At 57.5% G+C, this 24335-nt stretch overlaps 10 protein-coding genes across 10 annotated transcripts; 3 read left to right on the top strand and 7 right to left on the bottom strand.

Annotated features, from left to right (window-relative positions):
- Positions 1 to 226: 226 nt before the first annotated feature.
- Positions 227 to 5072, bottom strand: BO86DRAFT_389846 (class I myosin myoA). The gene is made up of 9 exons (XM_025672237.1): positions 4797 to 5072; positions 4479 to 4706; positions 4321 to 4366; positions 3767 to 4249; positions 2017 to 3714; positions 1875 to 1966; positions 1581 to 1828; positions 972 to 1531; positions 227 to 915 (listed from the first exon to the last, which is right to left on the bottom strand). The coding sequence occupies exons 1-9, from the start codon at positions 4797 to 4799 to the stop codon at positions 476 to 478; spliced, it is 3798 nt and encodes a 1265-aa protein (XP_025527027.1). The 5' UTR covers positions 4800 to 5072; the 3' UTR covers positions 227 to 475.
- An 882-nt stretch (positions 5073 to 5954) lies between these two features.
- BO86DRAFT_363747 (uncharacterized protein) lies at positions 5955 to 6624 on the bottom strand. Its single transcript, XM_025669984.1, has 3 exons — positions 6499 to 6624; positions 6194 to 6446; positions 5955 to 6135 (listed from the first exon to the last, which is right to left on the bottom strand). The coding sequence occupies exons 1-3, from the start codon at positions 6602 to 6604 to the stop codon at positions 5991 to 5993; spliced, it is 504 nt and encodes a 167-aa protein (XP_025527028.1). The 5' UTR covers positions 6605 to 6624; the 3' UTR covers positions 5955 to 5990.
- Positions 6625 to 6695: 71 nt separating this feature from the next.
- BO86DRAFT_340326 (OPA3 family protein) lies at positions 6696 to 7938 on the bottom strand. Its single transcript, XM_025669042.1, has 2 exons — positions 7738 to 7938; positions 6696 to 7648 (listed from the first exon to the last, which is right to left on the bottom strand). The coding sequence occupies exons 1-2, from the start codon at positions 7795 to 7797 to the stop codon at positions 6866 to 6868; spliced, it is 843 nt and encodes a 280-aa protein (XP_025527029.1). The 5' UTR covers positions 7798 to 7938; the 3' UTR covers positions 6696 to 6865.
- A 293-nt stretch (positions 7939 to 8231) lies between these two features.
- On the top strand, positions 8232 to 12404 carry BO86DRAFT_389848 (uncharacterized protein). Its single transcript, XM_025672238.1, has 5 exons — positions 8232 to 8333; positions 8516 to 9014; positions 9073 to 9515; positions 9565 to 11659; positions 11711 to 12404. The coding sequence occupies exons 2-5, from the start codon at positions 8697 to 8699 to the stop codon at positions 12263 to 12265; spliced, it is 3411 nt and encodes a 1136-aa protein (XP_025527030.1). The 5' UTR covers positions 8232 to 8333; positions 8516 to 8696; the 3' UTR covers positions 12266 to 12404.
- A 23-nt stretch (positions 12405 to 12427) lies between these two features.
- Positions 12428 to 14128, bottom strand: BO86DRAFT_363756 (nucleoside-diphosphate-sugar epimerase). The gene is made up of 4 exons (XM_025669985.1): positions 14005 to 14128; positions 13747 to 13952; positions 13293 to 13607; positions 12428 to 13187 (listed from the first exon to the last, which is right to left on the bottom strand). The coding sequence occupies exons 1-4, from the start codon at positions 14028 to 14030 to the stop codon at positions 12664 to 12666; spliced, it is 1071 nt and encodes a 356-aa protein (XP_025527031.1). The 5' UTR covers positions 14031 to 14128; the 3' UTR covers positions 12428 to 12663.
- Positions 14129 to 14876: 748 nt separating this feature from the next.
- Positions 14877 to 17091, top strand: BO86DRAFT_431693 (MFS general substrate transporter). The gene is made up of 3 exons (XM_025675770.1): positions 14877 to 15419; positions 15473 to 15870; positions 16029 to 17091. Exons 1-3 carry the CDS (start codon positions 15120 to 15122, stop codon positions 16915 to 16917), a joined length of 1587 nt encoding a protein of 528 aa, XP_025527032.1. The 5' UTR covers positions 14877 to 15119; the 3' UTR covers positions 16918 to 17091.
- Positions 17070 to 18591, bottom strand: BO86DRAFT_108595 (GNAT family N-acetyltransferase). Its single transcript, XM_025665906.1, has 2 exons — positions 17603 to 18591; positions 17070 to 17451 (listed from the first exon to the last, which is right to left on the bottom strand). The coding sequence occupies exons 1-2, from the start codon at positions 18321 to 18323 to the stop codon at positions 17222 to 17224; spliced, it is 951 nt and encodes a 316-aa protein (XP_025527033.1). The 5' UTR covers positions 18324 to 18591; the 3' UTR covers positions 17070 to 17221.
- Positions 18592 to 19013: 422 nt separating this feature from the next.
- BO86DRAFT_285213 (uncharacterized protein) lies at positions 19014 to 19622 on the bottom strand (the record flags this gene model as incomplete). The annotated part of the gene is made up of 1 exon (XM_025667353.1): positions 19014 to 19622. A coding segment is annotated over one exon (609 nt), but the record flags the coding sequence as incomplete, so codon positions are not given.
- Positions 19623 to 20999: 1377 nt separating this feature from the next.
- BO86DRAFT_389852 (D-isomer specific 2-hydroxyacid dehydrogenase family protein) lies at positions 21000 to 22876 on the top strand. The gene is made up of 4 exons (XM_025672239.1): positions 21000 to 21543; positions 21641 to 21707; positions 21793 to 22076; positions 22170 to 22876. Exons 1-4 carry the CDS (start codon positions 21396 to 21398, stop codon positions 22742 to 22744), a joined length of 1074 nt encoding a protein of 357 aa, XP_025527035.1. The 5' UTR covers positions 21000 to 21395; the 3' UTR covers positions 22745 to 22876.
- On the bottom strand, positions 22822 to 24137 carry BO86DRAFT_340343 (DUF1295 domain protein). Its single transcript, XM_025669043.1, has 2 exons — positions 23373 to 24137; positions 22822 to 23276 (listed from the first exon to the last, which is right to left on the bottom strand). The coding sequence occupies exons 1-2, from the start codon at positions 24062 to 24064 to the stop codon at positions 22949 to 22951; spliced, it is 1020 nt and encodes a 339-aa protein (XP_025527036.1). The 5' UTR covers positions 24065 to 24137; the 3' UTR covers positions 22822 to 22948.
- Between the last annotated feature and the right edge of the window lie 198 nt (positions 24138 to 24335).

The following is a 24335-nucleotide window of genomic DNA, read 5'->3' on the forward strand; positions in this document are numbered from 1 at the left end:
GCGCCGCACGACGCGAAGCGACCCATTCCACCACGACTGGCCATTCTGCTGCTAAAGGTTTCTAGAAGCTTGGGGTTGGGGGTATCCTGATAATTTCTGGACGTCGGCTCGTCCGCCGCGCCCCCACCGGGCCACTCATATACACATAACATAGTAAGTAGTTCAGATAAAGCCTTCTAGTCGATCGATGATCGTCTGGTTTGGGAATCTGCAGTTATATGTACTGTATGTATTCCTAGACATGCATATGCGTATCTACTGTCCCATTTTCTAAACCCCGACTCACCTCACACAATCAACAGCACAAAAAAAAGAAAAGAAAACGCATCTATTGAACTTCTCCCAGCTATCCGGGTATAAAAGAAATCAACCAACCAACCAACCAACCAACCAACCAACACTTTGCCCCACTACCCCCTTCTCTTCAACCAGCATCTCCCACTCATCGTAACCGCACCAACCGAGACAAAACGACCTACCAATCATCATCATCGTCCTGATGATGTCCCTGCATCGCATTCTGCCTCGCTTTCAGCGCCTCCGCCAACCCACCCGCCAGACTGGCGTTGGACGCGCTATTCGGCGTCGCCCGACCGCTGCCCCCAGACGAGTCGTGCGCCGAGTTCATGCTCACCGCGCTATCGCGGGGGGCCGGGGGCGGGGCCGGCGCCATCTTGCGGCCGGCCATGTTGGGCCGTTTCATCGGCGGCGCGGGGGGCGCGGGCTTGGCTTTGGCTTTTGCGGCCGCGGCGGCGCCGTTGGTCGCGGGGATGGGGCTGGCGCGTGCGGAGGCCGGGGGAGGGGGCGGGGGCGCGGGTTTGGGCGTCGGAGCGGCGGCGACGACTTGTTCTTCGAGGTAGGCTTCTGGGGTCCAGCCTTGGACGGCGGTGGTCATGTTCATGCAGAGCCACCAGCCTGGGGGGTGTCTTGTTAGTATGGGGCTGTGGTTATCGAAATGGAGGTTGGCTTACCGTTGCCCTCTTTGGACACGATCTGCACGATCTCGCCGGCGCGGATGGACAGCTCGTTCGACCGGTCGCTGTTGAAGTCGTACAGGACCTTGGCTGTGGCCTTCTTCGGGGCGGGGGGGCCCGCGGGCGGAGGAGGTGGGGGGGCTCGTACTGATCCGGATGATGCAGTGCGGGCATGCGACGCGGCGGCTACGGCGGCCACAGGCTGAGGCACCGGGCGGGCCTGAGCGGCAGGTTGAGGCGCTGGTGGGGGTGGTTGCACGGCTGCTGCTGCTGCTGCTGCTGCTGGCTGCTGAGGTAGGGGCTGGCGCGCCGGGGCAGGTCGCGACGCCAGCTTCGACGGGCCACCGCCCGGTCCGCCAGGCCGCAGCAACTTGCCTGTCGTGACGGGTCGTGCGGCGACCTGCTTCGGGCGGGGGGTGGGCTTGGAGACCGAAGTGGCGGGCTCGCCGGCACTGGTGTGGATCGTGCTACTCTTGTAGCTGTCCACGTTCGACGATCCTGGATCCTTGACCACCTTCACGGTGGCCAGCTTGCCGGGTTTCTTGTTGTATTCGATGCTACACGGCGTCAGTAACTGCCATCATCGCAACTCAGGAAGTCACTTACTGGTCGGCGATCTTCAGGTTGAGCTGGCCACGGAGCGCGTTGCTGAGATGGGTGAAGAATTCCGTCTTGAAAACGCAGTTCACCAGAGGATCGGGCTCCTGTCCGCCCACCACCAGAGAGAACCAGTCATCCCGGCAATTGGACGTGCTGACGGACTTGATAGCACCAATTGGTACCGTCGTCTCCGACGAGATCTGGAGCTGGTTGTTGACAAACGTTTGCGCTACAATATATACATGTCGGTTTGTCTGCTTTGGTTAGTCCACGCTCAGAAATCTGGGAGGTGCAACGTACCAAAACGAGAATGCGAGGTGAAGGCTTGCTGGACCGTCCGAACTTGGACACCAAAACCTCTCCACGACACGAGAAAAGAATATTCTCCGATCCTGGATTCGTCAGCCGAGTTCATGCCGAGTGCAAAGCGCACCACACATACCGCTAATGCCTGCACCGTTACGGATCATCTCCCCGGGTCCACCCTTGTTGCCGATCCCGACGTAATCGCCCAAGAACCGACGCGAGCCGAGCAGACTCATCCTCCGACGCTCTTTACGGCCCTGCAGCACCTGGTGACCCTGGTCACGCAGCTTGATGAACTCAAGCCCACCGGTCATCCGACGCCAGAAGCGCTGGATGCGAATAGCGCACTCGGTCCGGTAGCGCAGGTAATTGCGCCAAGCGCGCTGGATCCGGATCGCCATGTTGTGCCAGTAGCGGTCGCGCATGGCCTCCAGCGCGAACAATGTCTCCGGAGTCTTGACGAAGACCTTGGTGATACCCATCTGGTACTCTTCGGTGGGAATGCTGGTATCCTTCAGGATCTGACGAGCACCAGACTCGGCATCGCCTGTCCACGTGTAGTCACCAGCGTACGATGTCTTGGGCGACAAAAGGTAGAACCGCTCCACGAATTTGTCAAAGGTTTGACGGTAGGCGAAACCTGCACGACGAATCCGAACGTTCTCCTGCAATCCCAGATATTTGATCTGATGCAGAACATTGCCCACATTATACTCCCTGGGGGCCTTGTTATCGTTCGGCTTGATCGTGCGGATATACGACGGCTGAGCCTTCATCAGAGTTGCCACGAGATCGTTAGCAGAAGCCTTGATCTTATCGCTTGCAGTCGGTGGGCGTCTCTTGTCGTCCTGGTTGACCTGATTGGGGAACAATGTGTGGACGAACTGGTTGCCACTGGAACCCACAAGGTTCAACAGATCCTTGAGCAGTTGATCCTTGTTCTTGTCGGTCATTCCTTCCACAGCGTAGCTGACATCACCCGCATAGTGCTTAACAATAAATTGACCTTGGCGGCTCTCAAAGTTCGGGTTCTGACCCAAGAAGTTGAGTCTTCCAACAAAGGTGTTGTCCGCCGCGCTCGAATCGGCGTGTGCGGTAGCGCAAGCGTCGTTGAGCGCAGCAAAGACACCGGGGGGCCGCTTGTCTTCGATCAGCGAACACACGACCTTGTTGTCGAAGTACTTGATCGGAGTCCATTGAATCTGCTCGCGCGCATATTCATCCTGCTCCGCCTTCAAGGTCAACTGAATGAAAATCTGCTGCAGCTTTTCGTTGACGTAGTTGATGCACAGCTGTTCGAACGAATTCTTCTCGAAAATCTCGAACCCATAAATATCCAAGATACCGATCGAGTTGGTGATCGCACCTCGGGCGGTCAGCGACGAGTTGACACGTCCCACAATCCAGTCAAACAAGTTGAAGTAGATGGCTTTGGCCAATGCATCGCGGACAGCCACGGCTTGTACCGTGTTCAAGGGAACCTCGTAGACCGACCCTCTGCGGCCGCCACGGGCAGTCTCCATCAGACGGATGGTGAGCGCCTTGTTGACCTGGGCAGCATCAACCTCTAGCAGATATGCGACGAAATCGACAACCGACTGATCCGTGATGGCGGCGTTTCCTGCATCATCTTCGGCGAATGTGACATTTCCGATCCACAGAATGGCAGCCAACATTCGGAACACGTTGTCTTGTTCGGGTTCGCTCATACCAATGACACCCATTGCGTTCAAAGTATCCCGGAACTCCGCCGCATCATCAACCCCTGGCACATCGAAACACTTCGAGCGACTCGTATATACGTAGGACTGGGGTTGTTGTACACCGAAATTGTCTACCCAATGTGTCAGCTGCGTTCCACCCGATTCCTCCCCACTGCAACATACCTCTGTATTTTTGCGGCGCAGCTTTGGTGAATTGGTAGAAGATGTGGAAGTTTCGCTCATTGGTGATCTGACCCACAACTCTCGATTTCTCCAGCAAGTAGTTCGTAATGTTGGCACCCACGGGCTCTCCCTGGGCGTTGAATTCCAACTCCAAGTACTTTCCGAACCGCGACGAGTTGTTGTTGCGCAGCGTCTTTGCATTACCAAAAGATTCCAGTAACGGGTTGGTGGCCAAAACCATGTCTTTCGTCTGCTGGATCGACGAGTCGGTACCCCCCGATACGTTGGCGATGTACTGCATCAGGCGCTTAGCCGCCTCCGTCTTTCCGGCACCCGACTCTCCTGAAATAATCACACACTGATTATCCTTGTATGACTTCATGTTGTAGTAGGCGGATTCGGCGACGGCGAATACATGGGGCGGGACTTCGAGTCGGTTCTTGCCCCGGTAGGAGTCGAGTACTTGATCGGTATAGATCCCCACTATGCGGAAAGGGTCAGGCACGCGACCGGCGGGGGCGGGGAGGGTAGGTTTCAGGGGCAACGGCACTTACAATCGCGGAAAGGGTTGACGGACACCAACACATGTCCGATATAAGTCTATTTGAGCATTGAGACGCATGGTTAGTGAGACATGCTCGCAGCGCTTGGCTGTGCGACTGGGCTGGGGGAGGGGGATGGGGAGGGGGAGGGGAAGTGGTGGCCGGCTTACGTAGATTTCATCGTGTTCGAAGCGGAGCTTCAGGTTATCGTTGATCGCCTCATTGGAGATCTTACTGAGCAGCGTGAGATCGGAAACGCCAATTTCCTTCTTCTTTGTGCTCTCGAAGGTGGCCTTCTTGACCTGCGGCTTGCCCGCTTGTCGTCCGTCGCCCACATCCGCCGCCTTGGAGCGACCGAACCTCTTCTTCTCCCCGCCGGCCGGACGTCGCGAGTGTCCCTAATGGAGGATCGGGGTCAGCGGAGTTCGAGTGGATTGGTAATGTGAGGGTGTCCGTCGGTGATAGATGGCTGGAGGCATCCAACTCACCATATTTGTTGTGAGTTTTGTGGGTTCCGATCAGCCCGGAACTTGCGCCCAAGCGTCAAGATATCTGTCCTATCAGTGCGGACGGTGGTATAGAGTGTATCGTGTTTGGGAGTGAATCAGGAATGAACGCAATGAGGGGGATGGTTCATTCCAGAAATTCAAGGAGAGATGATTGTAAAGAGTAGATCTAGAAGATAGGAGAGAGGGGGAGGGGAAAGAGAAAGAGGGTCTATACGGAGGAGAGAGGGAGGAAGAATGACGAATGGTGCCTGTGTGGAGGAGGAGGAGGAGATGACCGACTGACTGACTGCGGACCGTCGAGGACGAATTAACTAGTACAGTTGATGGGCGGTTCCTCGCTGCCGATGGGGCCTGCGCCACACTAGGATTAGTTAACTTTTCTCTCGGGGCCTTTCTTACTCAGCCGAATACGCGCAATCAATCTCCAACTATGGATTCATTTCCTCTTTCTGTCTGTCTTGGACAACAAAACGTCCTTCTAGGAAGTGGATTCTGCCTAGAGGCAAATCGCACATCGCAAACCGCTTGCCTCGGACCCTGACGCTAAACTCTTCCATCTTGTCTCCCTCCTAGGTCGTGAAATTCGGGACTATTCAAGGATACAAGCTGCGATAGCCCAGATCACATCTACTGAGTATATGTGGCTGGAACTATTTTTGTTTTCCTGCCCAAGTGCGGGATTACTTCCCCCTCACTACGTCACGCCTGCAGTCCGTCTCACCTCGCCGTTCTAGCCAGTCTCTGGGACTTTTTCTCTACCCATTGACAATGCCCGATAAGGAGTCAGAAAGGGTCAATTCCTTGTAAATTGCCAGTCCGATTCACGAAGTGTATTCTCCATCACCATTGGGACACCGTCCTTCGGGCCACCCTGACCACCGTCGGAGCAATCTCGCCGTGCCCCACTGCTCGGATATATCCCTCATCCTACCCCTGGATCAATAGTCTTGTCGCAGACATTGGGCCACCACAAGAGACTTGCACCATTCAGGGTTGTCTTCTGGAAAGAAGGGATGGACAGTACTTACACTCATAACAAGACCTAGTAGAAACGTGCCCAAAACACGAAATCCAGCCGACTGCGGGTTGCGTAGCCTTTTAGACAACAACATTCCTCTGCTCCGTACCCTGGATGACATTCAATGCAAGTGGAGCCGTCGTCCACGGCCAACGTCATATACCCTGCACCGGTGCAGGGCTCGCACGTGGACCAGGCATATCTTGGAGATTGCTGATGTATTCCTGGATCGAGGACAGGAGGCATGAAGCGTCTGCGATCGGGATGATGGGCATCATAGCGGGGAGGGATTCGAACATTCTACCGAGATATATATTCAGATTCATGGTGAGGTTCTGGTGCGGGGAGAATCAATCACATTATTTCCAGTGCCACCCATCCATTGAGACTGGAAACACCGCTTGCGCTGATGAATGGTGTATCTGACAGCAGATAAGCTACGGCAATTCTTCGAGAGCAGCGATCTCTGTGCTGTGCGAGTTGATTCAAGCGATATAGAGTGTCCTGCCGATTGCACGGTTCAAGGGATGTAGGAGTTAGAAGAAGGATTGCGAGAGACCCTGAACTGTGTCGCAATGGGAACTGGAAATCTATGTCTCGTAGTGTGGAGTCTGATCTCGATCTCAATCAGTTGCTGATTCGTCCTTGATGATGGTAGCAGACCTCTCATAACCGTCGAAGTGGACAAGATCGGCCCTATGACTTTCCACATGGGCTGCTCGCGGAGAGAGGAGCTGAAAATCCCTGGAATGCCGGTGAAATTTTCCATTATTCGTGAGCAGCCGTCAGACATAGATGACTGCCAGTGAGCAGTGTGTTTGTATCAGAGAGGAGTTGATTAAGTCTAGGCGGGACAGCATCCCGCTTCTATATATCTAGAACCGGCACCAGTCCAACCTCCTCCCTTCCACGCGGTAATATACAAAGGGTATCCAGAAGTAACACCAAACCATGTACTCTCCCCGATATATCTCCCCAATATCTATCTCATTATATATACAGAACCGTCATCAAGACAACCAGGCGCCCACTAAGCCTTTCTCGACTCTGCTGCATTCCCCTCACGGCCCACCGGAGTGGCCAACGCCACTGGTGCAGACTGTTGCGCATCACTGGTCGATGTCGGGCCGACACTCTTGCTCTCACTGACTACCGCTTCAGCTTGCTGTTCCGCGCTCTCCCCGAACGAGAACAACGACGCAACACGGGTGAGCAACCCTGGAGTCTCGACCTCCTCAGCCGTCTCCTCCGGCTCTTCCCACACCCAGCGCGGCAGGATTCGCTTCGAAGACTTGGACAGCTCCCCATGCTTGGCCTTCAGCTGCAGCAGCTCCTTCTCCAGCGCGATCAGCGCCTCCCGCGTCGCCTTCTCCGTCTGCTCCAGCTCCGCCAGCCGGCTCTCCACGTCCTCCCGGCGCGTTGTCTCCTTCCGGCGCGACCGCCACGATTCGAACACGATCAAGCCGCCCGCCACCAGGAACAGGAACGTCTCGCTGATGAACGTCGCACCGGATTCGATGGCCTTGGACTCTGACAGCGGCCGGATGTGCGGCTTGGGCGCCGGTTTGGCCGCCTCCTGGACCTTGGCGAGCGCCGCCTCTTCCGCCTTGGTCTCGGCCTCGGTCTTGGCCGTCGGGGAGGTGGGTTTGAGCTTGCGAAGCTCCGCCTCGGCCGCCGCCCGTTTCTGCGATGCGGCCGTGTCGCGCAGGCTGCCTAGGCGGAGGCGCATGTCGATGCGGTGCAGCCCTTGCGCCATGGAGACGCAGATCCGGCGGAAGCGTTCATGTTCGCGAGCCTGTGCTTTGAGTTGGTTCTTCGCAGGTGGTCAGTCAAGTAGTCATTCAGTCGAGGATAGGTCGGCGAGGCGGAGTCAGATGGGGAGAGGAGAGGAGAGGAGCTTACGGCAATCGGCTTCGAGAGTGTGCGGATGACCAGGGAGGAGAGTTTGAGAGTGAGAGACATGATGAAAATCCAATAGGGAAAGAAGGATTAGAAATAGTCAAAGGGATTGGTATGAATAGAATCCATGCAGGGTGTGGTTAATGAGGTGTGGTTTGGAGATCTTCATGCATTGCGGCTGGCTATCGGCTTGGATGGGTCACATATTGATGGAAATCGGTCTGGATTATCAGGCATCGACAAGCATGTGCCCGCACTTCAGTAAGTAAGCATTACTGGTGCATAATTGCCGAGACAATACCTGCTGATGTCAGCAATGTGGCCGTTGTTGCGGCAGTCGGATCAATGTTTATCGATTGCCGTTTCGGGTAATCCGTTTGGCAAGCCCAGCCGGCCGGGGGAACTTTCTCCTTGGTCTTCCTTGAATACTTACTTATCCCTACCGGACACCTGCTGAACCGTCGCCCCCCCCTCCCCCCCCCCCCCCCCCCCCCCCATCCCCCTCAAACACGAAAACTCTTTGGGTTGTGCGGCGTTACATACATGGCTTTGTATTTTTGAGCGTCATTGTCATTGTTTCATAATTTTGTTGACTCCCGGTAGGTAGGTCTTGTTGTTGACCTGAAGTCTTTGCCGTCCTCGTGCTCTGCTTGTCGGTGGTTCTGCCGCTGCTGTCTTGAAAGAGTCCCTCGACCCGTTGATCAATGAACCGGCGTTGAAGCTCCCCGAGTGGCGACGCGCATATCATCTTATCGCTTCACGTTACTAACCCTCTACAAAGATACTCAGGCATCAATCGATTCACCATACCCCCCTTGTTGTCCCAGTCACCCCTCCTCGTCTACTCCGACCGCCCCATCTGATGTTCGCTACGCCCGACTTACTTGCCCGAAGCTGCTGGTCTGTCTCTGGTCGCAAGCATTGATACCCAACTATAAGACGCGACGTCTTGTGAGTGCAACATGTTGGACGCATTGTCACCGCGATCCACCAACCAAGTGATCAGGCCCAAGGTGTCGATGGAGCGGAAAGTGCTGGATAAGAACGCTGCCGCCGCCGCCGCCGCCGCTCAGAAATCCTCGTCGTCGAAGAACCATGCGCCACCACCGCCGTCGTTAGTCGTTGAGCCCGAGGAGGATGGAGAGCAATACTCGACCGGTGCGTTTCTGGGGAAAGGGGGATTCGCGATCTGCTATGAGGGAACCCTGTTGCGCAATGGCCGCGTCTTCGCTATGAAAGTGGTCCGGTCTGAAATGGCCCAGAAGAAGATGCAAGAGAAGGTATTACACCAAACGCGTGCTGCTTGATTGTCGAATGGCAACTGACATTGCCGCGCAGTTCCGAACAGAGCTTCAGATTCATTCGAAAATGCGCCACCCCCATATCGTCGAGTTCCATCGCGCCTTCGCCTTCGACAGCTGCATCTATGTCATCCTGGAATTATGCCCCAATGGATCGGTCATGGATATGGTCCGGAAGAGGAAATGCTTGAGTCTACCCGAGGTCCGACGGTTTATGGTCCAGCTCTGCGGTGCAGTGAAATATCTGCACAAGCGGAATGTCGCACACCGAGACTTGAAGATGGGGAACCTCTTTCTGGACAAGAACATGGACATCAAGGTCGGCGACTTCGGCCTGGCAGCGATGATCGTATCAGAGAAGGACGAAAAGCGAAGAAGAACGTTATGCGGTACACCAAACTATATTGCGCCGGAGGTTCTGGATCGGAGCAAGGGTGGACACACTCAGAAGGTGGATATCTGGTCATTGGGTGTTATTTGGTAAGCAACCTGAACTACGTTGAACAACCCCCCGGCTAAGTGTGCGCAGCTTTGCTATGCTTACAGGTTACCCACCGTTTCAATCTAAAACGCAAGAAGAGATTTACAAGAAAGTTCGAAACCTGACATATGTCTGGCCCAAAGGGGCCGAGTGCGCCAACCACATTCCCGAAGAGGCTAAGACCCTCGTGAGCTCGTGTCTCAATCTGTCAGAAGATGAACGCCCCGAACCGGATGACCTGGTTGAGCATCCGTTTTTCAGCATGTACGAAGGCTGTATACCGAAACGTCTAGATCCGAGAAGCTGTCTCAACAGGCCTGTCTGGTTGAGACCGGACGAGCCTCGTGGCGATCACATGATGATGGGTTATAGTTTGGAGTACGACGACAAGCTTTCTGGATATATAGAACACGTGGACGACCCAAGTCAGCGATATGCCATATGTAGAGCCGCGTTCTACACGCTATGCGGAGTGGGCCGAAAACCGGATGGCTCTGCGCGCAAGGCTGCGGGCAGAAACTGCGCGAAGTCTGCTTATGCTGAGTGTCTGATTGAGGAGGAAAGAGGTTTCCAGCCGGTCATTCCGTTGCCGGAAGACATTGTGTACAAATATCCCAATGTTCCAGACGGGGATTGGAGCGACCCGGTATCTGCTCTCTTGGCCCGAAAGGACGGTTCCTCATTCGACGACAGTGTGCTCTCCAGGAAAAGCAGTGGATCTGTACATGCTAATGCAGCTTCACTTACCCGCACTCAAGCAGCACTGGCCGCTGCCCAGCAGCGACGGAAGGAATCTCAGAGCCACGCGGCGACGCTCCGGCAGCAGGCTGCTACTGGCAGAGGATCTGTCCGGAAAATACCCGCGATCTGCGAACCTCCAGCTGCAACAGCACGGGCTGTCTCTGACGGAAGAGGTGCTGAGTCTCACGTTCCAGCTGCAACGTCGATTCCCACGGGTGGACTGGCTGAACGCCCTATCCGAGCGCGGCGTGGCGTGGCGGCCTCCTATTCTGGCTCGTTGCGCGACTTGGATCGAAATATTCCACCGCAAGCGTTGCCGAGCAATGGGCCCGGCATACTCACTATCGGCAAAACGCGGTCACAGTCCCGTAGACTGGAGGCTGCTAGCCAAGAAAGCACCCAGACGATGCCGGTTGTGAAAGAGCGCGCTGTGTCCGCAACAGCAGACAGCAAACCTGTGAAAGCACGCCAGCCATCACTCCGTTCAGCCCCAAAGGCGGAGCCCACTGAAGCACCAAAGCCAAGGTCAGAACCTAAGGAGTCCTCCAGTGAAGGCTCGACCGGGGAGCGAAAACTTGTGCGTTCTGAGACACAGTCTTCACAGTCGACCAGCAGCTCTAGCAGCAAGGCAACCACCTCATCGGGTAGCAAGCCACGATCGACGCTAGGGGTTCATCCTCTCTTCCACTCGAGTGACCCCTGCGAGGTACTTCCAAGGACATCGCTGGAAGACGTGAATGCCGACCTGAGACATATGCTAGCGAACATGATACCCCATTCCGCGGCTCGAAGAAGGGCAGGGCTGCGTAGAACGCCTCACTCGTATGTCATCAAATGGGTAGATTACACCAATCGGTACGGCATCGGCTATGTGCTGGATGATGGCAGCGTTGGGTGTCTATTCAAGGCTGAGCACAGCCAGCAAGCGAGTGGCGTCGTGGTACGGGACGGCGAAAGACATATTCGCCGCAAAGCCCGTAGCCAGGAGGATGGGCACTACGTCTACCCGGAAGCCGATCAACTGATTCCACGACACGGGAAGCCGGTGGAATTCTACGAGAACTGTGATCTGCACTTTTCCGAATGCCGCGGTGGGATTCGGAAAGCGTCCATTTCGCCGTCACTATTCGAAGTGAAGAGCTCCTCCAGTGGCTCGTCAGGTTCTGGTATCAAAGTCCGCACGAACTCGGGCATTGACTGTGCGCGTGCGGATGCGGAGAAGATCAAACGTGTCAAGTTGGTTGATCAGTTTGGCAAGTACATGATCGGGTCTCTTGGTCGACATGGCGACGAAACCCTTGTCGAAGATGAATTGGCCACCGACAACCCAGGCCAGTTCATCAAGTTTTATCAGAGGCTGGGCAATGTGGGCGTCTGGGGATTTGGAGACGGCGCATTTCAGGTAAGCACTTATCACACGAGCGAGCAGAGCCACGTATTGACAGCTTTTTAGTTCAACTTCCCGGATCACACCAAACTCGTCATCTCTCCAGGGCGTACAAGAAGTTCGTCACCGTGGGTTGACTTCTATCACCTTTCACCTTCGGCTGCGCGGTACCTGAGCGCCAAAGGAAGAATGCACCCCTCTGGGTTTGACACACGGGCTGTAGCGTCGGACGAAGTTTCGACGTTCCTCAGCATCGCCTATGGCGGTAGTGCCGGTGCGGCGGACGACCGAATCCGCGACGTTCTTGACGCGAATCTATTCATGCAAAAGATCATCTTCATCAAAGAGGTCATGAAGGGTTGGATTAAGCAAGGGCGGCTAGGAGGGCGGCCGTCATCTTCTGAGGGTCTCAGTGCGCTTGAAATCTTCTGGGAGGGCTCCCAGGAACGCGCCCACGCAGGCAGCAGCGGCAGCAAGTTTGTTTGGGTGACCGTCGGCGCGCCAGGCGGAGATGGAGAGTATCGGTCCATCTCCTTGAAGGATAAGAAGGGCGAGGGGGAGGTCGAAGAGGAGGTCGAAGCGCTACGGGAGCGTCTTCGGATGCTGGGAGTACCAACGTAGGCCCTATCCGGGCCGTTTGCCATTGTTTACGATGTTACGAATGATTGCGCTCGCTTCTCTTTCCTTGTGTTATCGGGTCCAGGCTTGCATATCTACTGGCTGTTTGCCGGTCTGCGTCTGTGGTTAGTCTATTTTTCTGAGCGGTGCTGTTATTGCATGCATGGAGCTTCGGCTGCGTATAATACTAGCATATAACATCGATCATCGAGTGTGCCTGGTAATCTGTAGATGTGTAAGACTGCCTGTCAGAGTAATGTCAAGCGTGGTCGACCTGTAAGAGTTGCTGTGTATCTTCTTTCCGCACTATATGCCTGAAAGCTCATCGCACGCACGCCGTCTGAACCAAACGTCGAGCTCTCTCAACTTCAGCAATATCAACATCTCCACCGAGGAGATCTTCACTTCAGCAACCTCCGCTGCTCATCCTCCAAGATCTCCGGCAGCGTCGCCTCGAGACTCGGCCGCGCCGGTGTCCACCCCAGCACCTTAGCCGCCCTCCTCGCCCGCCCGCGCGAGTTCAACCCCCAGCTCAGCGACTCAAACCCCGCGAATTTCTTCCCATCCTCCAAGCTAATCTGCTCGGCCCTCGACTGCCCGATGAACCCCAGCTCGGCCGCATACTTGGCCACCGCCCGCGACAGCTCGCCCCAGACATGCTCGCCGTTCTCGGCGAGGTAGTAGGCGCGCGCGCCCCAGCGTTCGTTCTCTTCGTTGCTGTTATTGTCGTCGCGTTGACGACCCTCCCGTTCGGCCACGGCCGCCTCGACCAGCAAGACGTACAGATCGCTCAGATCGTGCACGTGCACGTTGTTCCAGATGGATTTGCCCGCGCCGATGATCGGGGCTTTCTGGAGCTCGAGCGTCACGCGCGCGAGCTCGTAGACTTGCCGGCCGCGGCGGGAGAGGGGGCCTCTCCCTCTTCCTGTCGGTGTTGTCAATTGTCATCAAGAATTCCACAACACACGTTGAGAATAAAGTCAAAGCTGAGGCTCCCAAGGGAAGGGAAGGGAAAGGAGTGGATACGTACCGTAGATGGTCGGCGGACACACCAACGCCGTCTTCACGACGTCCCCCCGCTTCGCCCCCGTCTCCAGCACGATCTCGTCCACGTTGCGGTGGAACGCATGCGCCGGCAGGTGCAGTAGCTCGTCCACCCCGTCCCAGTCGTCGTACACCTTGTCGCTCCCCTCGCCGAACACGTCCCGGTCCGTGTCCGCGTACGTCAGGATCCCCGTTCCCCCCGTGTGCAGCCAGTACCCCGGGCTCTGTGGGGTGTGGCCCTTGGCCAGACCGGTAGCGATGGCGTTCGCTGCGCCGGCGTGGTCGGAGGCGTCTGCGGTATCTGTTACAACACCCTGTTAGCTGGAGGGGACGGGTGGGTTGGTTGGTGGTTCGCTATGGGTTTAGCATAGCAGCCGGAAGCCCGGAGCTGGGGATAAGCGATAGGGATAGGGATTGGGATTGGGATTGGACAAGCGTACGGAGAACAATATCGGCGTCAGCGCTCTCCTTCTCCAGCAGCGCGGAGTTATCGAGGTCGCCGATGACCACCCGCGCGGAGGGGTATTGCTCCTGCACGGCCTGGGCTTTCTCGGCGCTGCGCACTAGCACCGTGTACTGGTACTCCGGGTGTTTCTGGACCAGGGCGTAGAGGGCGTCGCCGCCGATGTAGCCGGTTGCGCCGGTGCTGTGGGGGGGTTGGTTAGTTGGATTGTAGCTGATGGGATGGGTGGACTTGCATGAAGATGTTGGGGATGTGCGTCATTTTGGGTGCTATGTTGTATTCAGTGGTTGTGTTTGGGAGGCATGTCTGTCTCTACGGATGGTGCGAATGAGGCCTTGATATAGTATGTAAAAGAGATGATAGGCCCATGACGTGATGTTTTCTACAGTGTTGATTAATAATGTATCTTGAGGTTGAAGCCTGAGGCTTCCAGGCTGAGGGGTGTGGTTGCCTGATACGGCAATCTCGGCCGATGGCGGTTACCGCCGATAACGGCCTGGGTTTAGATTCCGCATCGCATCTGCACCTCAACTCATCTGGCCTGCTTGTGCTTCGACTCGGATATGGACAATGAATCGGGGCCTTCAGAAATGTGGACAGTCATGTCTGCGGACGGTGCTCATGCGATGGATCGCGTCTGCCCCGCCCACACTTTAACGCACTTAGAGCTTTGGACTCACTTGAACTTGTGGGCCACTGCTCGACCACCATCGCACGACCCTCGAGCTCCACGGCTCACGAGCGTCGAGAGGCAACGCAACCCTCAGCACCCAGCAAATCTTGGCAGCAGAGACAAGCATCGCCAGCCAATGGTGTTCCCGACGTGCAGCAACTCCTCCACTCGCAGCCCGATTCCTATTTGACAGCTGGGGCCAGCTCCATCCGCTCGGGGGTGTGGGCCGTTTTTGTGTCCGATCTCCGCTCGCGGGATGAAGTTTTACCCTCTTGACCGGGGCAATGTTGAGAATTTGTGCGTTTCTGTAGGGCAATGGGACTAATCTCTAAAGATTCCCTGCGTCTGAGGATTGGAAGCAACGTGTGGAACACAAGAAGGGTCAATCGGCTGGAGATCTCCTCGGCGCTTTTTGGCTTGCCCTTGATAACGGGCTGTAAGTTACTGCTTGACCAATCCCTCAAAGTCACCATGAGCAGCAAGCCACAGATCTCCGCGGTCGAGCTTTACGTACTGGGCCGCAGATAAGGCATGCTTCGATATTGAGGGCCTGTGACTCGTCGGGCCCGGCTCCGGTCGACACCTGCCCCTCAGTCTACATAAAGCGGGGTGGTTTTCCCCGTTTCCTTGTGCTCTGCTCGTCTTTTTGGTCAGTTAGAGCACGACAAAACTCAGACATGGCGACGGAACAGGTCCTGCCGGTGACTCATGAGCGTAACATCGAGGCCCAGAGTGCCTTTGCCTCCACGCTGGTGGCCGATGTCGAGAAAGCGCCGCACCCCAAGGAGTCTCCTTCGGATCGACCGCACACCAATGTCTACGGATCGACGATCGACACCCCGACTTCCCAGGCGGGAACGGACGCGGTCTATGCGGCCAAGGCGGCGCTCTTGAACCAGGCCTTGCTGGACATGGGCATGGGTCTGTACCAGTGGTTACTTTTTGTGATCACCAGTGTCGGATGGTTCCTGGACAGTGTAAGTCAGACACTGAACCATGAGTGAAAGGTTGAAGGGTACTGACATTCTAGTTCTGGCTGATGTCGTTCTTCATCATCGCCCCGTCCGCTGCCAACGAGGCGCAATTCTTCTACTCGTACAACAAAGAGGCTTACCTGTTCATCAGCTTGTTTGTTGGGATCACCACCGGTGCGACGGCCTGGCCTTGGATGTCCGACTTCCTCGGCCGCAAGTGGATCTTTACCAGCACTGTCGTCCTCATGGGCATGGGAGGGCTTGTGGGAGCTGGAATGCCCGCCTTTACGGGTCTTTGTGTGGTGGGGTTCGTTGTTGGCTTTGCGGTGGCGGGAAACCAAGTCGTGGATGCGATGATCCTGCTGGAGTCAGTTCCTGCCTCGCACCAGTTCTTGGTCACCATCCAAGGTGCCTTTTGGGGGTTGGGACAGCTTGTGGCGTCAGCGGTTGGCTGGTGAGTGTGCTTCTTTCTGGTATGAAGACTAGTTTAACCGAGTATAGGGCGTTCATCGCGGAGTACACATGCGGCACTGGCCCCGACGAAGTCAGCACGGCGACAGCACTCTCCCACCAGTCGCGCGCCACCCAATCCGGTACCAGCAGCAGCAGCAGCAGCAGCTCCTGCCACCATGTTAGCAACAAGGGCTGGCGCTACGTGTGGTGGACCTTCGGCTGCATGACGCTGTTCCTGTACCTCTGCCGCTTCGCCTTCCCGCTCCGCGAGACACCGAAATACCTGCTCTCGAAACGCCGGGACGCCGAAGCGACCCAGCTGGTCAAGGACATGGCCACCTATAACAAGCGGCGCACGTGGCTCGACGAGTCGTCGTTCGCGCGCATCGACTCGACCGTGGACGCCCGCACGCCCGGGTCGCGCCGGCAATCGCGCCTCAAAGCCCTGGTGTCGTCCGCCGGCCCTCTCGGCTTTGCGGCACTGTGCCTCCTCTGGTCCGTCACCGGCCTGACCTTCATCCTCCACAAGACCTACATCAGCACGTACCTCGCCACCAAGGGCGTGGCCTCCGTCACCGCCACCACCGTGACCACGGAGTATCTCTACAGCCGGTACCTGTACGTGGCCATCTGCGCCATCCCCGGCCCGATCCTCGCCGGCTTCCTGATCGAGGCCACGGGTCTCGGACGCAAGCGCACGGGGGCCAGCATTGCGGTCCTGACGGGTCTGTTCATGCTCCTGGCGACGGTGTCTCGCTCCCGCGACGCGCTCTTGGCGTTCGAGTGCATCCTCTCGTTCCTGGGGGCCGCCAACCTGGCCGTGCTCACCACGTACACGGTGGAGCTGTTCGCCGCGCCCTTCCGTGGTTTCGGTCTGGGCGTGATGGGTTTCCTGGGTGGGCTGTTCGGGCTGATTGCGTCGGTCGTGACGACGTTCCAGAGCGGTGCTGCCGGCGGCGCGGCGGTGTGGTTCTCCGGTGCGGTCTGGGTGGTGATGGGTGCGGCTTGGATGGGGGTGCCTGAGACCAAGGGTCGTGCTGCTGCTTAGGTGGGGAGGGAGTTTAGGGAAGAAGAGTAAAAATGATAGGCGTTAGCTCATGACGATGGACGATGGACGATGGTATATGAAGTATGAAAATGAAGTACGAAATGAAGTATGTGTGATGTATCTTACCCTTCCATAAACGAGCATCCCTACAAACCACGATACCATATCCCACACTATGCAACACTCCAGCCATGATACACACAACCCACCCACTACCCCGACACAGATGGAATAGAATCGAACCCAAGCCCACATCGGGAAACAAAAAACCAAGCCCCTCATCCAAAACGAAAACAGAAAGGGTTTATCCCCGCCAAACCATAAACCAATTCCGCTCCCCGCCCTCCTCAACAACCACCTCCCCCTCCGACACCCGCACGAACCCATGCCTCACGTACAACGACCGCCCCTCCCGCGACGCACACAGGTAGATCTGTCGCCCCTCGGCGCGGGCGCGCGCGATGCCCCACGCCAGCAGCCGGGATCCCAGTCCCTGGCCGCGGTAGGCGGGGTTGGTGCCCAGGATGCTTAGGTCTGTTCCTCACCGCGGTGTTAGTATGCGTTTGCCACCACGGGATAGAAACCCCTGTTGGGAATAGGTGTATTCCCGGGTAGGGGGCATTGCCTCTGTATTTCCCCTGTAGAGTAAAGTGATGGCATGGGATAGGGATGGGGGCAGACGTACAGTAATACCCGCCCTCGACGCCGCGCATGTCCTCCTCGCGGTGGCGGGTGGTTTGCGCGCGGAGGCGGTGCAGGAGGTCTGCGTCGGAGGGGGAGAGGTTCGGTGGGAGGGTGGGGTTGAGGTTGGAGTCTGGTGCTTGGGTCTGGGTTGCCGGGGTGGGTTGAGGCTGGCTTTGGCTTTGGGCTTGGGCTTGAGCTTGATCTTGAGCTGGGGCGGAAGACGCAGGCGCAGGCGCAGGCGCAGGGGTGATGGAGGCGGAAGAAGAAGGGAGCTCCCACTCCGCGAACGCGACGATTCTCCCTTTGCGGCTGCGTCTGCGTCTTCTACCCTCTTTCCCCACGCTTGCGTCTGCATCATCCCCAGATCCTACGCCAGGTTCGGCATCCGCTTCATCATCGCTGCCACTCCCGCTTCCGGTAGCGGAGCTATCACTCTCACGCTCGCTTCCACTCCCACTCCCCTCATCGGTGCTACTACCCGCACCCGCAGGAAGCGGGTCTGCGTCCACGGCCACAACCTTCAGCACCACGCTCCGCCCGCTTGCGATCTTGCGGCGCAGGTTGGCGGTCCACCACGCGTGCATCTCCGGGGTCGGGGGGAAGACGCGCCGGTGGGCGGCGTTGGTGAAGCAGGTGAAGTACAGGGCGGCGAGGGCGGGGGCGTCGGATTCTGTGGCTGTTGCTGTGACTGTGGTTATTGAGGGGGGGGTTTTGCTGAGCATGTTTGTGGTGGGCTGGTGGCTTGGTGGAGGGGTGTGTGTGTATAGGGGATTGAGGGTGTCTGGTGTGGTTGGAGAAGCTTGCTTATCTCGGATGGATTGAGAAGGGGCTGTTGTGATGGGTTGAGCTTTGGCGGGTGGGCATTGCGGATTTATACCTCAGTGTCCTCTTAGTCTGTTGATGTAGGTAGGCGAGGCTAGGCACCAGTCTTTCTTTCATGTTGAGGATGGTGTGTTGATAAGTGCTCCTGCTAAGACACCTATACTCCGGTCTGTGCTGGGCTCACAATCCTCGGAGTGGATGCTCCTATCAGAGGCCAGAGCCAGCTCCGACGGCAAGGGACCAGTTCCGCGATCGGGGTACTCAGAATTGACTAGACTCGATCGGGGTCCCGTTCATACTTCAATCGATTCGATCGAAGGAAAGATGATTAGGATTAGATGATGCATACTCAAATTAGGATCAGTCATTACTATCAGTCATACTATGCATCATATTGCAGCCAGCAGCCAGCAGTCACCGCCACAATCGCGTCACGGCTACCCCTCCGTCGGCGCTGGACTCCGAACCCTCTCCACCACATACGGCTCACTGGGATGTGGCGAGCGTGGCTGCGGTGGGGGATACATCGGACCCTGTTGCTGTTGCTGTTGCTGCTGCATCTGATGCTGCACCTGCTGCTGCTGCTGCTGCTGCTGCTGCTGCGGTCTATGCTGCGGATAGAACCTCCGCCGGTTCGGCCCCCCCTCGCGCGGCGCCGCCCGATTCTCCGTGCTCTTCGTCTGGTCGATCTCGCGCTTCACCCCCTCGTACATGTACTCGATGATCTGGATCTCCTCCTGGATGTCCAGCTCGCAGCCACTCAGACACAGCTCGCGCTCGCGCTGCTCGATGTACTCGCGGATGTTGCGCCACTCGTTCTGGTAGTGTTTCAGCCGGTCGGGCAACCCCGACCCCTTGAGGTAGGTGAGCACCCCCGCCATGATCGTGTTGATCGCCCCGAACGCCGTCACCGCCGAGTGCGGCCCGCTGGCGGCGCCCAGCGCCGTCAGGGCCGCCGCCACCACGATCTGGATCCCCAGGCACACGTTGATCAGGACGCTGAAAAACCGGTAGCGCCGCCCCGCCGAGTGCTCCGCCTTGACGACGCGCGTGTAGATGCCGATGTTGGGCGCCGTGCGGCGGTAGTGCTGCAGCGTCGTTAGCGCGGGGATGCTGTCGATCCCCGTTAACGCGCGGAAGACGAGCAGTTTGTCCTGCGGCGGGATGAGGGATCCGAGGTCGGTGGTGGAGATAGTCAGTTGGCGGGGTGGTTGTTGTTGTTGTTGTTGCTGCTGCTGCTGCTGCTGCTGCTGCTGTTGGTGATAGGGGTTGTGGTGCTGCTGTTGCTGTTGGTGGTAGGGTTGGTAGGGGTGTTGCTGTTGTGGTTCCTGTTGCTGTTGGTGGTAGTGCTGTTGTGGCTGCTGCTGCTGCGGCGGTGACGGCGGCGGGGGGACAGGAGGTGGCATGGCGGCGGCACCCATTGCCTCCAAATCTCCGCCCGGCAGCATCCCCGGCGCCGTCGGGGGATAAACCCCCGGTGAGGTCATGGGGGGGAAATGATGCTGCTCATGTTGCTCACGTTGTGCGCGAGGCAAAAGATTCATAAAACGTCCAACAAAACCGGAGCGTGGATGTTGCGCCATGGTGGCGGGTGGAAAAGGGCGGGATGAACCTCCCGAAAAACACGAAAAACTCAAAGCCCTCGCTCCAGAGGGGGAGACCGGCCCGTTTTAAGGAGCTTTGGGGAAGGGTGGATATCCCCCCTTGGGAGGTTTAATTATTACACATCCAGCCCGGCGCACCTGATGGACGCCGCCACCCCTTTCTGCAAATGGCGCTACTCCCGGGGTGTTCGTGCGCATGGCAGTGCAAGATAGAGAAGCCGGCTGGCCCTTCATTGGTGCTGCAGCGGCGAGGTAATTTAAGCGGACGGCTGGACCCTTGACCCACATGGATCGACAAGCAGCAGTTCGGCACGAAATGAGGGGATTGCGTGCAGTTTTCGAGTCGAGCGCGCTCAGTTCGGTGGATTTGACCCTATGTGGGCTACCTTGTGATGTACGGAGAGTTCTGAGTCAACTGCGTTGGTAGCGCTGCAGGATGTGATAGTGGCGAGCTGAACGTGTTCTTGACGCGAAGTTACGAAGTCTGCAGCGCAGTAGCGAGCGAAGCTGATTAGCCCGTCGACCACACGAGCATCACAATGAGTCTGTGGGGATTCAGGGTGAATTGGCAGATGACTCGCGATACGGACCTAGACTCGACAGTCTGGAGCAGGCTTCGCGCTAGCAGGGATTTTTTCGGCCATGGCCGCCGTATCGATCACTCCAAAAGCGACGGTCACTGTCCGAGTCTCCGAGACAACGATCAGCCACGGGGCGGGCTGGAGCTCACGGCCCCATTCTGCAAGCACTAAGCTGGAGGAACCACGGATAGGCGCCTGTCAGATTGGCGGATGGGAGGTTCAAGCGATTCGAGGGAGTGAGCTGTGCTGTTTGCTGTCGATCACATTGTCACAAACTGGTCATGAACCAACCAGGCTTTAAGCGACGTACTTCTGTCGTGTTTGTTGTGGTGGTGGCATTGTTGACCGGAAGTTGGCGGGACGGCACGTTTCGACACTGGAAGAATAGATTAATTGATGACCCGCATCGATCGGCAATTGGAACTTGTGACTGACCGAAAGTTAACTGTCATTGCAACACCAGCATCTTCATGATGTCAACAGAGTAGATCAAGAGTAAAGTACGGAGACATGGTAAGGGAGAGCGACCGAGCAGCGAAAGACAGAGAAGATAGCGATGATCAACAGCGATAAGAGAAAGCCGTCCCCCGCGCTGAGTAATCAATCCCCTCTTCGGCCTGCTACGCCTCCCGAAAAGGAAAGCGTCGCAATTGCCGACGATAAGGGAAAAAGCGCCAGAAAGCGAGTCAATGGCGCAATCTAAACCCCTCCCTCACATCGACTCGGCATTGACGCTCGACACTCTCAATATTGCTTCATGTCTGCAACCTCACACTCACAGCTCACCATGGGAGACGCACCGCTCACCCAGGACCGGATCCTGATCACCAACGCCAGCGACTTCGCGCCCGCTCTCCTCGAAGAGATCCAGGCCAAGTTCGCCCACGCGGATATCACGTATGTGAAGCTGGAGAACTTCACCCCGATTCCCAGCGGTATGTCTGTACGCTTGCTTCTCTCTTCGAGAGACCTCTTCGAGAGACCTTTTCTGCCATTGAGAGTCCTACTGTATGGGAACACTGACCCCCGCAGAATACGCCCGAAGAGCCACCCACATCGTGACGTTCAGCAACCTCCCCCACGTCGAGGATGTGCCCAAGTCCGTGACCCCAATCCCTTCCCTCCCTTTCACTTACTTCGATGATATCCAAGGAGACAAAGCTTGCAACTGACGTCGAGAACAGCGTCAAGCTCATCCACTTCTTCTCCGCCGGCCTCGACCACATCATGACGCACCCGATCGTGCAGACCACCAAAATCCCGCTGACCTCCAGCTCGGGGATCCACGGGCCCCCGATCGCCGAGTGGGTGATCATGAACTGGCTCGTGGCGTCGCGGCGGTTCGTGAACATCCACAAGAGCCAGGAACGCCACCACTGGGGCAAGTACGGCGAGTGGATGAGCGGGGTCCACGACCAGGTGGGCCGGAAGGTCGGAATTCTAGGGTATGGGAGTATCGGGCGGCAGAGTAGGTTCCCTTGCCCCCTTGCCCCTTGCCCCGCCGAAAGATTCTATTCTTACTGTAGCTGGGGAGGGTAATTGCTAATGTGAGGGGAAAAAGTCGGCCGCGTCGCCGCCGCCCTGGGCATGCAGGTCCACGCCTACACGGCCTCGCCGCGGCCGTCGCCCGCCTCCCGCGTCGATAGGGGCTACATCGTGCCCGGCACGGGCGACCGCGACGGCACGATCCCCGTCTCCTGGCACCACGGCACGGATCGCGCCTCGATCCACGCCTTCCTCGCCCTGGGGCTGGACCACCTCGTCGTCGCGCTGCCGCTGACCCCGCAGACCACGCATCTGCTGGGCGCGGAGGAGTTCCGGCTGCTGGCGGCGCATGCGGGTAGCAAACCCTTCGTGACGAACATCGCCCGCGGCAAGATCGTCGACCAGACGGCGCTGGTGGCCGCGCTGCACGAGGGCGTCCTCGGCGGCGCCGCGCTCGACGTCACCGATCCCGAACCCCTGCCCGCTGACGATCCGCTGTGGGATGCGCCCAACGTGCTGATCAGCCCGCATATCAGCGGGGCCGGGCTGGAGTATATCCCGCGGTCGTTGGATATCCTGAAGGAGAACCTGGGGCGGTTGGCGCGCGGGGAGGAGATTTTGAATGAGTATAAACGCGGGAAGGGGTATTAAACATGCGGGACGGGGTATCAAACCTTGCATTCCCCCCAGAACTCAATCTGCAGACAGAGAAGATTATATGATAGATTCTTCCGTGTAAGTGTTGGATTCAATTAAGATATATAAAAATAGATTACATGATCGTTACCGTTGTACAGAGCACAGCACAGTGTCCAGAGTATATAACACGAAAAAACACCGACGAAGAAAAGCAGATCATTTAGTGAGCAAGCCGCGCAGGCCCTCCTCGACCACCACCCCGACGACGCCGAAGCCGACGACCGCCCACGTCCAGGGGTTGACGATCTCCTTGAAGCCGGGCCAGAAGCTGTTCTTCTTGCTCTTCCACTCCTGGAGCTGGTCGTACTTGTGCAGGTCCGCGGTCTTGTAGCGGTCCTCCTGGCTGGCCTCGGTCATCTTGTCGCCGCCGACGAAGCGCAGGAAGACGTAGTTGGTCAAGGGGCCCAGGATCACGAGCGGGTTGAAGTTGGTCGCGCAGTTGATGAACGCGAAGCCCAGGTGCACGAGCGTGTCGCCGAGGTAGCTGCCGCGGAAACGGAAGATGTTAGCTTAACCCTGCTTGGACGTTTTTCTGTAGGGATTGGGATTTGGGGGGCTAGGCACGGGAGGGAAATCATACTTGGGATGTCTAACGATACTCCACACGCCGGAGCGGCACAGATCCTGCCTCTCGGCGCGGTGCGCCTCCATCTGGCTGTCAGCCAGCACCTCGAGCGCGAACCCGGCGCCGAACAGCCCGACGCCGAAGGCGCGCAGCGCGGCCTGCACGTCCGCGTCCAGGGCGACGCTGGGGCTGGTCAGCCGGAAGGGCAGGGTGAAGGGCAAGCTGATGAGGGTCAAAAACGCGGCCTCGGGCAGGTACTGCTTCCAGAGCATCTCCTTCCAGAAGCCGACGGGGTTCTGCTTCTTGAGCTGCACGTAGCGGGCGTCGTCGGCGCCGCGGCGGAGCGTGCGCGAGGCGATGCGCGCGAACAGCCGCGTGCCCCAGGCGGTCACGAGCGAGAGCAGCGTCTTGTCGGTCCAGGAGAGGGCGCGCCACGCGGTTTGCGGGGCGACATTATTATAAAACACTTGGTGGCCCACGGCGCTCCACCACGCGTTGATCACCTGGCTCGCCGGCCAGTTCCAGTCCTTCAGCTCGGCTTTGTCGGTCGCGCGCGACGCTGCCCACGCCGCCAGGTCCAGGGTCGTGTGCAGCGCGAACGAGGGCAGGATGGTCGAGCGCAGGATGCCCAGCTCGCCTGTGGCGAGGCCGGGGCTGCGGAGACGGTCCGCCTGCGCGAGCGGCGAACCTGACCCCGTCAGATTCATGGTTGCGGTTGCGGTTGCGGTGGTTGGGATTAGAGATTTGGTCTGAGTGAAGAGAAAAAAATGGTGTGAGAGGCCGGGGAGGGAGTTGGTTATAAACGAAGTCCGGGGTAACGTTGGGCTGTTGATGTCAGTATTATGTAACGTCGTGATGACGTCGTATTGTCACTTTCCTGCTCCTCCCGAAGCCAGGGTTGGAGCTCGGCTCTAGCAACTTGGAAGCTTGGTTCATGCAGTAATCAAATGAAATAATTTCTATTGTAAATTATCGCGC

Source organism: Aspergillus japonicus (assembly GCF_003184785.1).
Source record: "Aspergillus japonicus CBS 114.51 unplaced genomic scaffold BO86scaffold_29, whole genome shotgun sequence".
Taxonomy (NCBI): Eukaryota; Fungi; Ascomycota; class Eurotiomycetes; order Eurotiales; family Aspergillaceae; genus Aspergillus; species Aspergillus japonicus.

Excerpts from the sequence above, each read along its gene's own strand:
- BO86DRAFT_389852 (XM_025672239.1), top strand. The coding sequence starts at position 21,396 with ATGGGAGACGCACCGCTCACCCAGGACCGGATCCTGATCACCAACGCC. Across the intron at positions 21,708-21,792 it reads CACGTCGAGGATGTGCCCAA|CGTCAAGCTCATCCACTTCT; the intron begins GTCCGTGACCCC and ends CGTCGAGAACAG. Across the intron at positions 22,077-22,169 it reads TGGGAGTATCGGGCGGCAGA|TCGGCCGCGTCGCCGCCGCC; the intron begins GTAGGTTCCCTT and ends GAGGGGAAAAAG.
- BO86DRAFT_108595 (XM_025665906.1), bottom strand. The coding sequence starts at position 18,323 with ATGCTCAGCAAAACCCCCCCCTCAATAACCACAGTCACAGCAACAGCC. Across the intron at positions 17,452-17,602 it reads CGTCGAGGGCGGGTATTACT|ACCTAAGCATCCTGGGCACC; the intron begins GTACGTCTGCCC and ends GGTGAGGAACAG.
- BO86DRAFT_340326 (XM_025669042.1), bottom strand. The coding sequence starts at position 7,797 with ATGTCTCTCACTCTCAAACTCTCCTCCCTGGTCATCCGCACACTCTCG. Across the intron at positions 7,649-7,737 it reads CACTCTCGAAGCCGATTGCC|AACCAACTCAAAGCACAGGC; the intron begins GTAAGCTCCTCT and ends CCACCTGCGAAG.
- BO86DRAFT_340343 (XM_025669043.1), bottom strand. The coding sequence starts at position 24,064 with ATGAATCTGACGGGGTCAGGTTCGCCGCTCGCGCAGGCGGACCGTCTC. Across the intron at positions 23,277-23,372 it reads AGTATCGTTAGACATCCCAA|CTACCTCGGCGACACGCTCG; the intron begins GTATGATTTCCC and ends TTTCCGCGGCAG.
- BO86DRAFT_389846 (XM_025672237.1), bottom strand. Across the intron at positions 4,250-4,320 it reads CGTCAACCCTTTCCGCGATT|TGGGGATCTATACCGATCAA; the intron begins GTAAGTGCCGTT and ends CTTTCCGCATAG. Across the intron at positions 916-971 it reads CGTGTCCAAAGAGGGCAACG|GCTGGTGGCTCTGCATGAAC; the intron begins GTAAGCCAACCT and ends GACACCCCCCAG.
- BO86DRAFT_363756 (XM_025669985.1), bottom strand. The coding sequence starts at position 14,030 with ATGACGCACATCCCCAACATCTTCAT. Across the intron at positions 13,608-13,746 it reads TGACGCCGATATTGTTCTCC|ATACCGCAGACGCCTCCGAC; the intron begins GTACGCTTGTCC and ends GTGTTGTAACAG. Across the intron at positions 13,188-13,292 it reads GTGTCCGCCGACCATCTACG|GAAGAGGGAGAGGCCCCCTC; the intron begins GTACGTATCCAC and ends CAACACCGACAG.
- BO86DRAFT_363747 (XM_025669984.1), bottom strand. The coding sequence starts at position 6,604 with ATGGAAAATTTCACCGGCATTCCAGGGATTTTCAGCTCCTCTCTCCGC. Across the intron at positions 6,447-6,498 it reads CACTTCGACGGTTATGAGAG|ACTCCACACTACGAGACATA; the intron begins GTCTGCTACCAT and ends GATCGAGATCAG. Across the intron at positions 6,136-6,193 it reads TGGGTGGCACTGGAAATAAT|AATGTTCGAATCCCTCCCCG; the intron begins GTGATTGATTCT and ends ATATCTCGGTAG.
- BO86DRAFT_389848 (XM_025672238.1), top strand. The coding sequence starts at position 8,697 with ATGTTGGACGCATTGTCACCGCGATCCACCAACCAAGTGATCAGGCCC. Across the intron at positions 9,015-9,072 it reads AGAAGAAGATGCAAGAGAAG|TTCCGAACAGAGCTTCAGAT; the intron begins GTATTACACCAA and ends ATTGCCGCGCAG. Across the intron at positions 9,516-9,564 it reads TGGTCATTGGGTGTTATTTG|CTTTGCTATGCTTACAGGTT; the intron begins GTAAGCAACCTG and ends AAGTGTGCGCAG.
- BO86DRAFT_431693 (XM_025675770.1), top strand. The coding sequence starts at position 15,120 with ATGGCGACGGAACAGGTCCTGCCGGTGACTCATGAGCGTAACATCGAG. Across the intron at positions 15,420-15,472 it reads TCGGATGGTTCCTGGACAGT|TTCTGGCTGATGTCGTTCTT; the intron begins GTAAGTCAGACA and ends CTGACATTCTAG. Across the intron at positions 15,871-16,028 it reads GTGGCGTCAGCGGTTGGCTG|CAGCAGCTCCTGCCACCATG; the intron begins GTGAGTGTGCTT and ends CAGCAGCAGCAG.